At 43.7% G+C, this 17,500-nt stretch overlaps 1 protein-coding gene across 1 annotated transcript in view; it reads left to right on the forward strand.

The window, feature by feature from the left end:
* Positions 1 to 13,927: 13,927 nt before the first annotated feature.
* LOC105891427 (F-box only protein 41-like) overlaps positions 13,928 to 17,500 on the forward strand; it is a 12,066-nt gene continuing 8,493 nt past the window's right edge. The window contains exons 1-3 of the mRNA XM_031584952.2: positions 13,928 to 14,029; positions 15,038 to 15,274; positions 15,503 to 15,801. Coding sequence (XP_031440812.2) covers positions 13,928 to 14,029; positions 15,038 to 15,274; positions 15,503 to 15,801 — 638 coding nt within the window. The remainder of the gene's footprint in view (positions 14,030 to 15,037; positions 15,275 to 15,502; positions 15,802 to 17,500) is intronic.

Here is a 17,500-nt window from a genome sequence, read left to right on the forward strand (position 1 = left end):
ATAGATAAACAAACACTCAGACACACACAAACACACACACACACACACACATACACACACAATCACACTCATACACACACAATCACAAAATACAACAGAGAGCAGATAAGGAGAAGTCACTTGAAGGAAGTGTGTGTAGAGCTGAGCTAGCAGAAGCACATCAGATGGATGGAGTGAGGTCTGTGGGAGGGCAGGATGATACCACTTGAGAATCTTTAATGACCTTGTCACAGATTCCATGTAATGTACCGTATAGGAAAACAGTCCACAGAAAGGCATAACCAGCAAACTGCAGCGACCAGAGCAACACCTAGGATGACTTGTGACAGAAAGTAAATGATAGAAATTTACTTGAGCCCTGCTTTGTACGATTGACATCTCATAATCATGTCATGTCATTGTTTATTATTAACGTCATGATACCTTTATTGGTAACTGCCATGACAGCTCTCAGAATTTTAGATGCCATTACAGTTTATGTGACATGTTACTAAGCTGTCATAGCAGTGTTACACCATGGGACACTGTTATAACTGTTAGCAAAAATCACTCTAGAAATTAAACTATTAACAAACAAATGTCACACAGAATGCACAGGTATGTAAAATTATCAAAAAATAAATGTAATATATTATAAATTATGCTCATTAAGCAAACAAAGGCAGATGCAGATGTTAACGAGGTCATCACAATAATACATGCAAAAGCATCATCTCTACAGTATTAAGGATAACCAAGATGTTATTATGTAGAATATTAGGAAGTTGAGCCAGTGTTTTTACTGGTCTGAATTTTAATGACATCATCTGTCAAAGACAGCCAAAGAGCAAAAATTCAGTCATCAGATCCACCAGTCTTCTCATGTCAAGACATGAACAAATTGCAGTGATTTCAGTCTAGTTACTACTATCAAGAATGTCAAGAGTTACAGAGTCTCTCCCTCTCTCTGTCTATGTAGAGCTCTTCAGCCTTGAAAAGTCAAATAAATTGCCTGCCAAGGTCATGTGTTTGTGGGTGCGGTTCAGTGTGTGTGTGTGTGTGGTTCAGTGTGTGTGTGTGTGTGTGGTTCAGTGTGTGTGTGTGTGTGAGAGAGAAAGAGACAGAGAAACAGGAGAGAGAGAGAGAGACAAAGAGAGAGAGTGTCTGCTATAGGCCCTGGATGTCCTGGATGCTGACCTTCATAGAGGAAGTCAGCGACAGGGACTGGGATTGGACGCAGCATGTGGAGCCGCCACCAGACCAACCCTAGACCCCAGAGCTCAGCCTACCAGTTGGGACACGGCATTCCCAGACCAACCCCAGACCCCAGAGCTCAGCCTCCCAGTTGGGACACGGCATTCCCAGCATGTGATGGAGCAGGGAGGAACCCTCCAGCCGTTGGAGATGAAAGTCCCGAGTATCACACTGACATGTCGGCATGCCATGGATCATCTACGCTGAAGCCAGCACCCCTCATATATAAAGCTCGGCATGACGTTTGGTATGTTTAGGAGAAAGACCATTGCTTGGTACCCCTTCCCTATTCCTATGCTGTTGTAGCTTTACCATGAACCCTAGACTTCAAAAACCTTTAAGCTTCAGAATAATTGCTGCCACCATCTGAAGGATGTCAGGATTGGCCTTTGAAACAGCTTTGAGCTGCCTAGTTACAGTAATCACTGTTTCACATAAAAGTGTTTCTTCTCTGATCATATATCACTTCTTTCCTCCATCTATACATTCCGTTAGAAAAGTTGCTGAATTACTCATAACTACACACAAGGGTGTGTTCATCCACAGACATTCATCACAAGGTCCTACTTTCCAGACCTCTTTCTTGGTAAATATACATAATAATAATAATAATAACAACTTTACAAGTTTTTCTGGTGGCCATATCTATACATGTATTTCCTTAATAAGTGCAATCTCGCACACATACACACACACACACACGTACTAACGCTCTCTCTTTTTTTTCCCCTCTCTCACACAAACAGCTACTCAGTCACAAGCGGCCCATCCCTGGCTAACCTCACTTTCTTCCTTAACTCCTCCTCAGTTTCATGAATAAACCATCCACTATGTTTTAGTCCTAACCCACCACTAGGTGTCACTGTTCAATCACACGGCAGAGTTGATCTTCCGTTCATGCGGTCTGTCTTGTTTCTCAGTAGGCCTACACCATCAGATACTATTACATTACTCACTCATCATCTCACAAACTATAATAGCTACAAGGATTAGCTTTTATTGTTTGATTTTGGTGTTATGTGGCGCTTTATGAATATAACTGAATATAATATGTATGAATATAACTGGTCAATCATGAAGTGTGACGGTAAAGAGGATGATAAAGAAGTAAATAGCCCAACAAAAGCTGGTGATAGCTCGGGACGCGACATACAGCACCCCTGACGCGCAGCGTAGAAGACATTCCTCCAGAATACCTCTTTTTAATGATTTTGTTGCTGTTTCGTGATTTCCGCTGAGAACAAAATAGTTTTTCCCGAAAATGGAACTTTAAAGTTTCAACTGTTGCATAGCAACCCATTACTTGGTGACTGCAAGTTACAATGACTTTCCATTACGTTAAATGACCGGTCCGGACTACTTGGGAATGATATGAAATATCTGAATTAGAAGCACAAAACCCGTTGCCAGTGACAGTGGTCCTCAATTTTTCGCAGCGGTGAATACAAAGAAATATCAGACCTGAGAACGTTAGGATGGCCCATTCAAATCAACGGAACTTTTTGGAACATTCTGATGAGCCCTATAATAAATGTTAATATATGACAATGGCTTCGCATACGTATACTGGCTTTCATACATGATCTTGCCCTGTTCTCACCTCCCATTGATTTCTCCCAATGCGGAAAACGTTATAGTCTGTCTGCTCAATGCATTACAGCCCCACACAATTTACACGGATTTCAGTCATGTTAACTTGACAGGTATGCGAACAACAACAAAAACAACAACAATTGTGCAGCTTTACATGGGAAAGGTGATTCCCATACGTCAACATACTACGATTTGTCCACACTATTTTCAATTCAGAGACAAATGTTTTTTGATTGACTTCCATTGATTTCCGCCCTAACATGTGGCGGCGCCGTAGATGTCTGAACCAGAGGCATTTTATATGTCTTTTGATTTCAACATGTATGACGCAGTACAAGCTGCGGGCCACGGGTGCTCCGTTTCTATAGAAACTATTGTGAAGCTTTATTACGCTGTTTATGACCGTATTAGAGTTCTATAGTAAAAGTAGAATGCTTGCAGGTTTATTCTGGACATTACCTGGCTACTGTGCAGACGCTTTTTGGTCTTTCTTGATTAATTGCTTTATTTTAGGTCGACTGACATCAACTTTCGACTCATAAGGTTTGGGTTCACACACGATGGGTGCATCGTTGGTCGAAGGTAAGATTATTTACCATATTCCTATTCTCAGTTTATTTATGTCTAATTCGTTTATGTTCTCCTCAGCACTTAGCCTACTATCTTAATTGCAATTTCAGGTGAGCCACGGGGTGGCGAACCTACACACGTGCCACCCTTATTTGAGTTATCAGGCCTTGGAGGCCTAACTGATTGCACGATCCAGTCCTTAATGGAGAAGGTGAGATGAATACAATAGAATAACTCAATGTGCTAAAGAATAGCCTTTTGTGCTTCTAACACAATATCAGAAGATGCTTTTATTCAAAAATTTCATTTATTTTACCTTGGTCCCATCCCTATGCCTACCCACAGGCGCAAGGCCCAGACAAGGACAAGATCCTGCTGGGCATAAAGGTTTGGCTGCAGACCCAGATGGGGACACAACCTCTGGAAGAAAAATACCAGCACATACACACCTGCACGATCCCCTCAGCTGACGAGGTAACACATAATGTAACCAACCCAGGCTATTCATGAAATAAGTGCATTTTAGTGCCTGAGATTCCGAAACTGATCTGGCTCTGACTAGATCAACGACCACGATTCTGAAGCCACTCTGGTCCATTTCAGAGATAGATACTCTCTGGGATGTCAGCCGTTGGCTCTTATAACAGATTACTGTTACCCAGTAACCCGGTTGACCTCTCTGTGCCCTCAGGGAAAGGAGGCGGCTGCCTCCCAGTCAGTGGCTGATGACAGCTGGAGGTCGTTCATGTTTTACATGATTCGGCAGGTTATGTCAGAGCAGGATGCACGCGCCAAGTGCTTGGCCACCCTGCTCCAGTTTAAAGAGGCGAACCTCATTCAGACTGCTCAGGCCCAACTCAACCTGCTGTCCTGCCAACCAAGGCTGGTGTTGCCCATATGCTCATACACCCACACATTTCTAGACTAACTCAACTTGCTCTAGTGACAGCCAAGGCTGGTATACAAATATAAATCCACACATACTTTAGCTTAAACTGCTTGAAGTCCTTCTAGCCAAGGCTGGGGATGCCTGTAGAATTCTTATTCCGCACATGTTAAGATGACTAAATGCCTAACTGCTAATTTTTTCCTGACGTGTCTCTGCAGATGTGGCCGAGAGGGAGACAATGGTGTTGACCCTCTTACTGATAGTTACCATGTGGTGTATCAGATGATGCAAAAGCAGGTGACCAATCTGTCTTCTGCAAATTATCTCCTTGCTGTAGTTAAAAAGAGAGAGATATTAATGTATACCATTACTTTAATTCAATACTGTAATAGTTTTTCAATTAATTAAGCAAGTCGTGCTTAATATGTAGAGGTCCTTAACAAGCTGAAAGCGACCTGACTTGATATCAATTTAATGTAACTCTTAAGATTGTAAATCTCTTTTGTGTCATTTTTGTTTGCAGGCTCAAATCAAGGGGTTTGTTGAGACCGCTCAGGCTGCAGACGAGGACAGGAAGCTGCTTCTGAAACACTTGGCTGAGGTGGAGAACGAACGAGCATCGATCGTTCAGATGCACAACCAAGTGGAAGCCTACAGAAAGGTCAGAGTCTACCAGGAAACATACACCCCAGCCCCAGCCACCAGAATGCAATGGGTTTACCTCATAGTTTATCTTTGCAGGAGGCCCAGGACCCAGGGGAGAGTCTCTCAGAGGTCCCATCTGCATGCTCTGCATCCTCAGGTAGGAGCACCACAGGTGTCCTCTTTTTAACTGTTTCATAGGGGTTTCATGGAGAGGCCACCATTTCAAAGAAATGTGGACATGGATATGCTAATACTCACAAGATTCTTCTTGGCTACTGTTAGTATTTTTTTCTAATACCAAAGATTGGTGGAGACTCAGTCTGAGAATGATCAATCAGGAAACAGACTTTATTCTTGAAATGATGCACATCAAGGGAGAGAGGAAGGTTTCACTCAGTAGATTCACCCGTGTCTCTGATTAGACATTGAAACAGTCCAAGTTTAAGTATCCTAAACAGAATAATGGGTGTCAACCAATAGCCCCGACCCTACATGAATTACATTCTAACCTAAGTCTAATTAAGAGGCTAAATACAAATGAATATGAGATTCGTTGGATTATTGTCAATTGTTATTAATTCATTTTGATTTTTAATCTTGATTTGCAACTCTTTCACTCCAGATTCAAAACCTCATGACCTGATTAACACCAAGTGTCAGAAGAATCCCAAGGTCGTGCAGCTTTCCCAGCATGCCGAGCTGGTGTCTCCCTCAGCATCTGTAAGTCATTGGCTGATTCACTCTGCCTCCCCTTAAACCACCTGTACTTCCTGTGTGTGATAACTGAGCATATCTGATGTATTGAATTCACTTAGAGCATTGGTACCGTAGTTAACCACACCACTGATATCATTGCATTGATTTCCAGGTACCTGACAAGGTCACTGAGGTTCACCCTGAGGTGCAGGACTCTGAGACCCACAGCGTTACCATGGAGATGGTCAAGTTTGTGGAGAATACTGACCAGAGTACTACTGACTATGCATCTGACTTCGAAAGACTTCATGACCTGGTTATGACCAAGTGTCAGGAGCTGGAGGACACTTTCCTGAAGCCCAGGCGACCTCAGTCTGTGGAGCCCGAGATCACTCGCCATTTTGGCTCTGACACCAATGCTAACCCTGATGTCAGCTCTAAGGATGGTTCTGACCCCTTCAAGGAGAAGGTCCTGTTGGGCATGACGGTTTGGCACCAAACCAGCCAGGCCATGCCCTCAATTGATGAGGTAATACACACCCTAATCCACCCAGATTACGCATGATATCGATGCATTTCAACATGTAAACCTTTACACTTCAGACTGCAATCCACACAGGTTACCTGATATCAGTGCATTGATTTCCAGGTACCTGACCAGGCCACTGAGGTTCATCCAGAGGTGCAGGACGTGATGGGCCCTGGGACACCAGCTGGACACGGAAGCAGCGTGCGCCACAACGTTACCATGGAGATGGTCTTTGACACCGATAACACGTTTGTGGAGAATACTGACCAGAGTACTGCCCGTGCGTCTGACGCAGACCATGTGCCTGAGTGTCTTAGGGCAGGTCAACAGGAGGTGCAGACAGCCCAATCCCCACACCTGCCACTGGAGTCTGACTCGACCACCTCTGCATCGTCAGGTAGGAGCACCACGTGTGTCCTCTTTTTAACTGTTTCATAGGGTTTTCATGAAGGTGAAGCTCAGGCTGCTTTGGTGTCAGAGCAGAAAGGTGCCTCTGGAGAAATAGGAAGAACAAATGTAAAAAATACCCCAAAACATTTGTGAAAAAAAGTGTGAAATGAGATGAGCTTTATATTTGAGAGTACCAAGCATGAAAAGGAGCTGCTGATAATGGAATGACTGTTGTTGGCCACAGAGGTGCCTTCATGTGAAGGCGACGACTCCGAGGAGAGCACAGGAGACTTACTGAAATGGGACGGGGTCTCCATGAAGGTTAGTGATGAGCATAGACCCTGTGAGCTGGCAAAAATCACTAGTTTAATCACCCAAGTACAGCATAAATTGTATTTAATTACAACATAAAAAATGCAGCTGAACTAATGCTTGTTCAAGTGTATGGATACGGTTGGCCCATCTTTGACATCAATGACTGTGTGTTGTGTCTTTCCCAGCCTCCAGAAGTGTGTCTGAAGAACGTCACTCTCTACACTCCATCGCTTGGGTGTGAAGTGGCTTCCTACGATGCCTCAGGGATGCCAGACGGCCAAGAGGACAGTAACCATGAGTATGATGACGACTTTGGCGAGACGTCTGAAGAAGACGAGATGGAGAGCTCCGCTGAGACCTGCTCCACCTCCAGCTGCTCTGATGACTGTGCCCAGTCTCTGGTAAGACCTTCTCCTTGTCTGCCCTTCGCCCAATACTAACATGACCGATCACAGATCATAGCGGACACGGTTGAGTTCTCAGTCTTGAGATGTACAACCTGAGTAATTTGTGCGCGATGAAAAAGATTTCTCCAGGCATTTAAGTTTAAGAGCAAATTAAGACCACCACATTCTCAGCCTTGAGGCTGCATTTACCTGATTCTTTAAGTTCCATTTAGAAAACTTAAGCTCTCTTCCTCAGCTCACTGACTGCGACTTGTCAGATGTGGAGGGGTCCCTGGGTTACAAGGAGTTAACACCCAGAACCTCGACCCAGTCCGACCAGCAGGCTGTAGGCAACCTTCTCCGAGAGGAGCTGGACGATCCCCCTGAGCACAGACCTCAGGACGAGGGTAACCCGAGGGCTCCCGCTGGCCAGGGGGACGCAGGCTCCTCTACTCCCCCCAGACAGGAGCAGGAGCAGGCCCTAACCACACCTCCCACCAGACAGGAGCAGGCCCTAACCAAATCTCCCACCAGACAGGAGCAGGCCCTAACCACACCTCCCACCAGACAGGAGCAGGCCCTAGCCACACCTCCCAACAGACAGGAGCAGGCCTTAACCACATCTCCCACCAGACAGGAGCAGGCCCTAACCACATCTCCCACCAGACAGGAGCAGGCCCTAGCCATACCTCCCACCAGACAGGAGCAGGAGCAGGCCCTAACCACATCTCCCACCAGACAGGAGCAGGAGCAGGCCCTAACCACACCTCCCACCAGACAGGAGCAGGAGCAGGCCCTGGCCACACCTCCCACCAGACAGGAGCAGGAGCAGGAGCAGGAGCAGGAGCAGGCCCTGACCACACCTCCCACCAGACAGGAGCAGGCCCTGGCCACACCTCCCACCAGACAGGAGCAGGAGCAGGCCACACCTCCCACCAGACAGGAGCAGGCCCTGGCCACACCTCCCACCAGACAGGAGCAGGCCCTGGCCACACCCCACCGCCCCGCTGAGGTGGAGATGCTTGTGCACTACGCTGTGGAGGAGATGTGGCAGATCTTTAGGCTGGGACAATGCCCAAATAATCTATCCGAAGTTCCTGCACCAAGGCCGTCGAAGCGTTATCTAGAGATGGTGCCCCCCGGACAAGCCTTTAATACCGGCAGCAAGCGCAGCTACAAAAAGGTTGGACAATTGTAGAGGGACTGGGTAGAATAGCCAATACAACTTAAGAGTTCAGATAAATATCAAGACACGTCTGTACTGTATGCTTACTTCCTACGAGGAAGAATATTTTACTGCAGTGAATTAATGACAAAGTACCAACTGTTAAAGGCAGAGGGCGCTGTTTGACAGTAGCTTACATGTACTGTATATTACATTAAAAAACAGACCGGTTCTGTAACATTTGGGAACCGTATCTGAAGTACATAGAGCCTGCCATCATGGGATCAGGGGTGTTCTTGAATGTATCTATTTTCTGCTTGTTGTAAAAGTGAAAATAATAAAAGCTGCATCTTGCTGTACAAATGATAAGAGTGCTCCACCGTTCACTGACGTTCACTTATTTGCACTTATTTTTGTCCATGTAAAGCACATCTTTGATTTGTCCTGGGAGATCCTTCAGGACCTCTGTGCCAAAGATCCTACTACACAGCCCATTTGGAGCACACCCCAGCCCAATCGGCACAACTATGTCAACAAGCTAAAATCCTTAGACGACATCTCAAAAGTTAAGGTAAAATGTTGCATCACATTTGAATAGGCAGCATCTGTCTGCCCAGTTCATTCGATTAAAAACCTCTGCAGGATCCGCTGAGTCATTTTCAACTAAAAACATCTTCTGGGGTGTTAATCTAATCTCCTGTCTTTGTCCAGGAATACGTCACCAAAGAGGTTTTTAAGCTCTGTGGCCTTCAGCAAGACATAAACGCTGAGGCATTCGGGAAGGTTTTTGCACAGAACTTCAAAAGCTTCAACCTGAGGCCATACGAACGCATCTTGGTGAGCTGAATTTGGAATGCCGTGACAATATGAAACGCTAGGCTAAATATGCGCTGACCCATCATGAATATTACACACTGCCACTGATTCAATTAAATCACAAGCCTACTTCTATCGTCCATTTGATGCGCTTTTTCCAAGCATATGGTAGAATCCACACATGACATTAAACACCCAGTGTATGTCTGTAAATGTAATTCACAAATGTTCCCAATTTACACTTCACCTTGAACAAGTCATAAAAGAGGTTCCGTCCCTTGAACGTGAAATAAGATAAGTGTACACAACACTAACGGTCTCCACGGGAACTTGACCCTTTAGATGAATGAAATGCCTGTGGAGGAACACCAGTGGCAGGACCAGGACAGAGAGGCCTACGACATGAAGAACAAGTATGCCACTGCTGTTTTTGACCACTTGATGGATGACACCTTAAAGTGCCTGCTCGCCCTTTCAAGAAAGAGATCCAAGAACACCTAAACCCGTTTCCTCCCCCACCCCACTCCACTACTGCCTACATTAAATTTTCATTGCAAAATCTAAGGTTACTCTTTATATATATATAGGAGAGTAGTTTCAGAGCAGTTTATACATATGGGGTCTGTTAGGAAACTCTTAAAATGCTGTCTTACTACCTTCCCTCTCCTAAACAAGAGAAGGAAGGACTGTTCGAAATCCGTTAATCTGTCTCTTCCGGGTTTATAAAATACCTTCAAATCACCGTGTAACGGTCATTTTTCAAGGTAGCATCGATGCAGCCTTGATGCTGCTTATTACCCATAAACCTGTGCGCCAGCTCCCTCCGGCAACTGCAAATTGTAAACAAAGATGGCGGACCAAACTCCGCTGACGGTCGTGTTTTGTATGTAAATGTACATCTTTCGTCGTTTTCTCGCTTAGATTATTCAAAAGTTACAGAGAAATAGACACTCCACTATCCGATAACACCGTTATTGTAACCAGCAATAATGGTTGATGTGATTTGCGAGGCGTCAGTCAGCCAGCTTTCTAACAGTAGCACGTTAGCCTACGTAAGATAGCCTAACGTTCTTTCAGCGTACCAACGTCACATGTTATCATACACGCTATCTTAAAAGACCGTTCGAAAACAACGTTTTTTTTTAGATACCTTCACCCGTAGACATATCTCGTGCAAGACACCTGTCTTGACGAGACACCAAGGTAGTAAGACAGCTATCTTACTTTTAAGAGTTTTCGAACAGAGCCATGGTGTGTGAAACAACAGTATAATTAATATGTATTTGTGTAAACACAAATGTTTTTTCCCCCTGACATCTTTCTGTGCTATTCTAATCAATTACCATCTTGGTTTTACAAACACATTTATGACAACTTGCGCCGTTCTCACCTCCCATTGATTTCTCTCAATGCCGGAAAAACGTTCTTGTTAGCTGAAAATTCACTCAAGTTACCTCAGGACTCCGGAGTTGCATATGAGTATATTTATTCAAAAACAAGCTTGTTGGGCTCACCCACGTCCTGGCAGGCCAGAGAGGCACAGAACCAACCCCAGACTGCAGCAGACGAGAGAGAAGCAACATTAAACATATCACACAAGGTTTACATAGAAAGAAGATAGCGTTCTTTGAAACACCAAAACACTTTCAGCAGGGATAACCACGTGGTGGGTCTGACATCTGAGTTCATCTTGCTATGCCTTTTGCACCGTAATGCAACAACAATGCGGAAAAGGAGGACTACTAGTTCTTCTTATCAGCCCATGCTTACACACACACAGACGGTACACATTTAAGCACATACACAGAATTAAAACCGTCAGCACTTAAGAATTAAAGATATACAGAAACAGAATCATGTTCAGTAATGCTTCAGCAAACAAAGGCATATGATTAACACACATGCATACTTGATTAAAGTCAGAGTTTCATATTTCCCTATCAGTTCTAGCCTGTCTGCTCTATGCATTACAGCCTCACAACAGACTTTTGGTTAGTCTGCCATTTCAACACAGGGCAAAACTGACCGGCAAACCAGCACTCTAACTTGGACATTACTTTTTTGTGATCAACTTTTTATTTACATAATTTATGCCATTAAGACATGTAAGACAAGTGTGCCAGAACACAAATTGCATTTATCAGGTGGTGTACAAGAACTGAATGTAACACGACCCCTCTTCCACCCACCTTGGACATTTCTCAACTAATGGCCATAATTGTAGTTTTATGTTGAAGGGGTTTAACGGTGCAAACCCATGACACCGTTACGAGCGACGCGATATTCTAATCCCATGCATTTCAACGGGAGCCAATCCATTGTGACGTAGACCACCGTTGTGGGCGACGCGACAGATAAAAGTTGGAAAATGTTGAATCCTATGCAAATGAGGAGCGATTTTTCCCGGCAGCGGCCAATCAGATTGTTTGGTGTCGTCTCTGACAGTTTGAAAATGCTATTTCCACACGGCACAACACGTCCACTCAAAGCGATGGAAGCGTATCGCGTCGCTGTCATGGGTTTGCGCCGTAAATCTACGTTTCAAATCTGTTTGATCACCACGTGGTGAACATAACAGAATAATAGTAGAGAATTAATACAAATCATAAAAACTGGTGACTTTAATTTATATTTAACAATCAACATTCAAATAGCCATATCTGAATAGCTATTTGAAGGAAATAAATAATACGGACATTACAAGAACATTTCATAAACCTTCATCTTTACATCGACGTACAACTTCAAAAGTGATATTTAAGACAAGTGTAGCGCTTGTAGCCCTAACCAGGGGTACTAGTAGAGGCACTAACCTGGGTAGGGGAAATACTGTGTATTTGGTGTCGAACGTCTTCTGTAATAATAATAATATTAATAATAATAATAATAATAATAATAATAAAATTGTATTTATATAGCACCTTTCATGCAAAAGAATGCAGCTCAAAGTGCTTTACAGCAAATACATAATGTGCACAAAGAAATTACATGCACATAAAAATAGACATCAAAGAAACATAACACGTCAGATATAGTGCAAAGACATACATAAAAATTAAATAATATGATAATAATAATTATTAAAATTATAAAATTGAATACATAAACAGATCCTATGGTGGGACACACCGCTTCTGGGCTGGGCTTGCCATCACAAACTCTTCCTGACTTCAGTAGTTCTATAAAGCCAAACTACACAGGTTAAAGACTAATTAGTATTCTATTCTTAGGGTTTCAAATATGAGACCTCATTAACTTATTTTCTTAATGTAAATTTAAATCTAATGTATACAGAATAACCGATAACTAAGGATGCACTTAGATTATAATGAGATGAATTGCCACATATTGCATTAAGAGTGAGGATTAGCATTAACAAATTACGTAACATATTCAACATATCCCTTTTTGTACACACTGACATTCAAAATACATATTAAAGAAAAACAAATCAGTTCAAACACAATATACCGGTAGATGTATTATAACCATTAAGGTTCTGAATGGCTAAAATAGCAAAAGAATAAGTGCCATGCGTCAATCTCAGAAAGAGAATGCTCCGAGTGAGAGTTTACAGGCGAATTCTCAGTTACTTAGGTTGCCTAACGTTATCTAAGGTTAAAGCAAATTCAAGTTAACCATACCCTGCTGTAATATAAAAAAATAATATTGATAAAAGATAGCTAAAGCCAATAGCTAGTTAGCGCTCCTTGCTAGCTTGGTTAGCAGAGCAGCTAAGAAAAGTGTAGGGCCATGGGCAGAGTTTAGCTTGAATATGTACAGTACCAGTCAAAAGTTTGGACACACCTTTAATTTTTTTGAGAAGTGTTTTCTTTACTTTTATTATTTTCTACATTGTAGATTAATACTGAAGACATTTTAACTACGAAAGAACATATATGGAATGATGTACTAAACAAAAAAAGTGTTATCTAGCATTTAGAAAATAATAAAAGTAAAGAAAACACTTCTCTAAAAATGAGAAGGTGTGTCTAAACTTTTGACTGGTACTGTATGTACTGAGGTTGTGGTGCACGCACGCCTAGTCACCAATGGAAATGAACTAAAGAAGTTATGCTACTACTTTCCAGTTTCCACTCCCAATAGCATATAATAATAATTTCAAGTCGATTAGACTGCTGTGCAGTGCGAGTGAGAGTTCGCGTTGTGCGGCTCACTATTTCTGTGTAGTAGTTTTAGGCTACTAGTCGATGAAGTTTCAATATTCAGCATCACTGAACAACTTATTTCGAGGCGAAACAGACCTGTTTACGAAATGCCTCGTATAATGTAATAATATGCTTGCACGTGTTGTTTTTTTGTGTGCATGTGTGGGCGTTGTGGCTCACGAATTTTCACAGATTTCAGTCATGTTAACTTGACAGGTATGCGAACAACAACAAAAAACAACAGTTGTGCAGCTTTGCATGGAAAATGTGATTCTCATACGTTTACGTACTACGATTTGTCCACACTACACTACAATTATGTTTACGAATTCAACATACTGTCAGAGTCTACCTGAATATTTAATATTTTGTAAAATCTTAAACCTCATCTGTCATTTAGTCCTTTCGTCTGTAGAGGTCTCCTATCCTCTAAATTGGGCTTCAGTCGCCCGGCGGTAACATTACTGCCATGTTCCATTTCTCACAGATACAGCCACAGTTGGGCGACAGTGGGTCGCGCTAGCTCCCTCGATGACGTCACGAGCGCACCACGAAGGAGCGCATCTCGTGAGCAAAGAGAGCAAAATCGCGGAATGCCTCGTAACGGGCTTAAAGATGGTCAAGAGCAGAAAGGTAAGTAGGGGCGTAATGTGATATTTCTGGACTATGGTATGTCGTTGATGTTGACAATGAAATTGTACTATTATTACTTAGAGACAAAAAGTCTTGCTTGATTCAGATGTTATAAGCGATATTCGCGTGTGGGACTATGTGGGTCGCTGGGTGGTGAGCATTTATGCTAGACGCATCGAAAGAAAATACTGTAAACAAAATTTCGGTGAGGAGGTCGACGTCTCCTGGGGGATGGAAACGCGGTGACGACGCTCTCATGCACGCGACAAATTCGACTCGAAATTCCCAGAGCGGCACTAGACTTTCTATTCCGGCATCCCGGTGTCTTACAGAAACTGTCACGCATGTGCCATGGAAAGACGGCTTTGTCTGCATGCCTCTCATGCGTGATTAAAATGGTATACGTTCGTGTTTAAGCGCGCTAGCGGGGGTGAGATGCACTGAGGCAAAAGAGGACGTTTCATCTCTCCGTGTCTCTGTCTGCCTATCTATCTCGCACACACACACATATTCACACACGGCAATACATTTTTCTAGTCTTGCACCGATGTGAGAACACATCCAGCCTTGCTGTCATTATAGTTAAGGTGTGCCTGTGTGTCCTGGCTATGTTTAATAATGTATTTCACCCACATACTCACACCCTGACTCAGACACACACAGACAGGCAAACATCATTTATTAAAGTAGAGCATTAACTGGAGCGTGACAGCAGTCATACCATACCCCCTCTGCCCATACACACACACACACACACACACACACATCCACTAAGGGTGGGAGCAAGCATGCTACATTTACAAATACCGTTATGCACACACAGATATGAGAGTCATATTTCTGCTTGTTTATTGCAGGACTGAAGATATTGGGGTGTCCACTGCCGTGAATGACTGTGTTTGAGTGTCCGTGTAGGTGATTATGTGTGTGTTTGAGTGTCCGTGTAGTTGATTATGTTTGTGTCAGTGTGTGAAAGTGATTGTGTGTGTCTGTTTGTGCGCATTTGAGTCTGAGATGGCTGAGCGGGCGTTCTCCTGCCCATGGTGTCCCCTGGACTTTGAGAGCGTGCGTTCCCTGTGCACTCACCTGCAGGAAACGCATCCCCAAGAGTGGCTGTGTGCCCTGTCCATGCTCACGCGGGCACTGAGGCCAAGTCTCGCTGACAGCCATGCCCGGATCGAGCTCCCCTGCCTGGGCTTCCGCTGGCCAGCGCTCCCTTACAACCCCGAAGCCCTGGAGCCTCCCGTTATCTCTCTCCCACGTCTTTCTCGGGGAGACGTCACCTCCATGCCTCTCTTCTCTCTACCTCATCTCTCCATCCACACCTCCTCTCCTCTCTTCTCCCGCTCTCATCTCTCCGTCCACGCCTCCTCTCGCCTCCTCTCCCTCCCTCGTTGCTCCCTCCGTTCTCCCTCCGCTCTCGTGCCCTTGTCTTCCCTCTCTCTCCCCTCTTCCTCCTCTTTCCGCTGTCAGACGGTGGCGGTCTGGAGCTCCGTGGGGAGAGAGGGGGCCTCAGGGCATGTCGATGCCCAGCAGGGTCAGCCCGGTTCAGGTTTGGCTTTGTTGGAGGGCCTGCTGATGGGAGAGCTGGACAGAAAGAACGCAGAGGTGCATGCCGCAAAGAAAGACAAAGAGAAACTGCGACGAGCGAAGGATGAGCTGGAGGAGAGGAATGCGCAACTCAAACGACAGCTCACCATTGCTGCAGAGATGATGGCCGGCCTTCGGCAGGAAGTGATGGAGAAACACAGGGAGTTGACTACAAAGGAACGGTCAGTGCACTGCTCAGCTGTGTGTGTGTGTGTGTGTATGTGTGTGCAAGTGTGTGTGTGTGTGTGTGTGTGTGTGTGTGTTTGTGTATGTGTGTGCAAGTGTGTGTGTATGTATGTGTGTGTCAGTGTGAGGATATTGTATTTGGGGTATATGTTGCTTCTAACATAAATGTGGTTTCCTGCTGTATATTTCAGGAGCATGTATCTGAGGGCTTATGGGATTTGGAATTTTAAAGCATTTATCTTAGGGGCTGTACTGCTTGTAGTAAATCAGAAGTGGTTCTGGACCTCTGGTGTTTATAGTTACCTAGACACATTTACCAGTCAGGTTATGTGGTCTTAATGACTTTCCAAAGTAATTATCTGTCTTGTTCATATGCAGTGCTTGTAAACCACGTTTTTAAGATGGTATTGATTGTCTTTCCAGAGTAATTCCCTGACAGGTTTATGCACAGGAATTGTAAATCCTGGTTCACAGTCTGCACACTGAGACTGAGCTTGTAATTTAGCATCTCAGTAAATTCTTTAAAAGATGGAGGCTATGATGCTGAGTGTCCATAAACCTTGTGTCCCAAGTTTGCTATATTCCACCCTAATTGTCTTAAATGAAAGACTGGTCAAGGTGGTAAAGTGACTGTGGCTGTGAAAAGGGAAACAACATCACCCCTCTATTCAGCCCAGTCTTACTAAATAAGCTGAGTCATAGCTCAAGATTTTGAATATGTTTGAGATAAATATATACATTTACTTTTCAAGGTAGGCTTCTGTCCATGGTCAAGAAGAGAGTAAGAGTCTGGAAAGATTGTGTACTGTCATATTTTACATATTTGAATAAGAACCATTCGAGGCTCTGAACCTTTAACTTAACAATTATAAGTATTTTGTCTACTGAGACAGAAGTAATCCATTTCTGTCATAACCGTAATCATAATCATAATATTCCCTGCATCTAGAACAGGCTGCTTTGTGTATTCCTGACATGTCACAGGACTGGAGGACTCTTGCATACAACACAGGCTACATTGTTACCACTGTTGCTGTAGGCAACACTTCCTTATTTGGCATCTTAGAGGGTGCTACTGAGAGGTCACGGGCGGCCAAAACGGTGCCCGATGAGAAATGGAGTCTGACAGGATCACATGAGAGTCTCTGGATAGTCATACTCCCTCTGTCTCTTTCTCTCTCCCCATCTCATTCTCTTTCCCACTCTCTTTCTCTCTCTCCTCTTTCTCTTTCTGTTTTCCTTTCTCTTTCTCTTTCTCCTTCTTCTTCTCTTTCTCTTTTTCTTACTCTTTCTCTTTATGTCAAAGGCAAATTAAAATAGGCTTGATTAGTCCAACATATACTCTTATTTTCAAATTGTCAAAGCACTGAAGATTACAACCGACAAAACAGGGCAGTATTATGCCAGTACATACAGAACTGAGCAAATATGCACCTACAAATACTTCCCCCCTCACTCTCTAGTTTATGTGATCACCCCCTTCTCTCTTTCTCTGTGAGACAGATGTGAATCTAATTGATCTTCCTGTGGTTGAGGTCTGGTTCATTTGTGTATGTGATTGTGTGGGATGCCAATATGTATTATGATTGACGGGCTGTGTGTGTGTGTGTGCATGTGTTTAGGTTGTGTTCAGGTTTTGTGTTGTAGACAGGTGTGTGAGATCTAGTTAATTTCATATGATTGTGCCACATGCTG

This window comes from Clupea harengus, chromosome 18, assembly GCF_900700415.2.
Source record: "Clupea harengus chromosome 18, Ch_v2.0.2, whole genome shotgun sequence".
NCBI lineage: Eukaryota > Metazoa > Chordata > Actinopteri > Clupeiformes > Clupeidae > Clupea > Clupea harengus.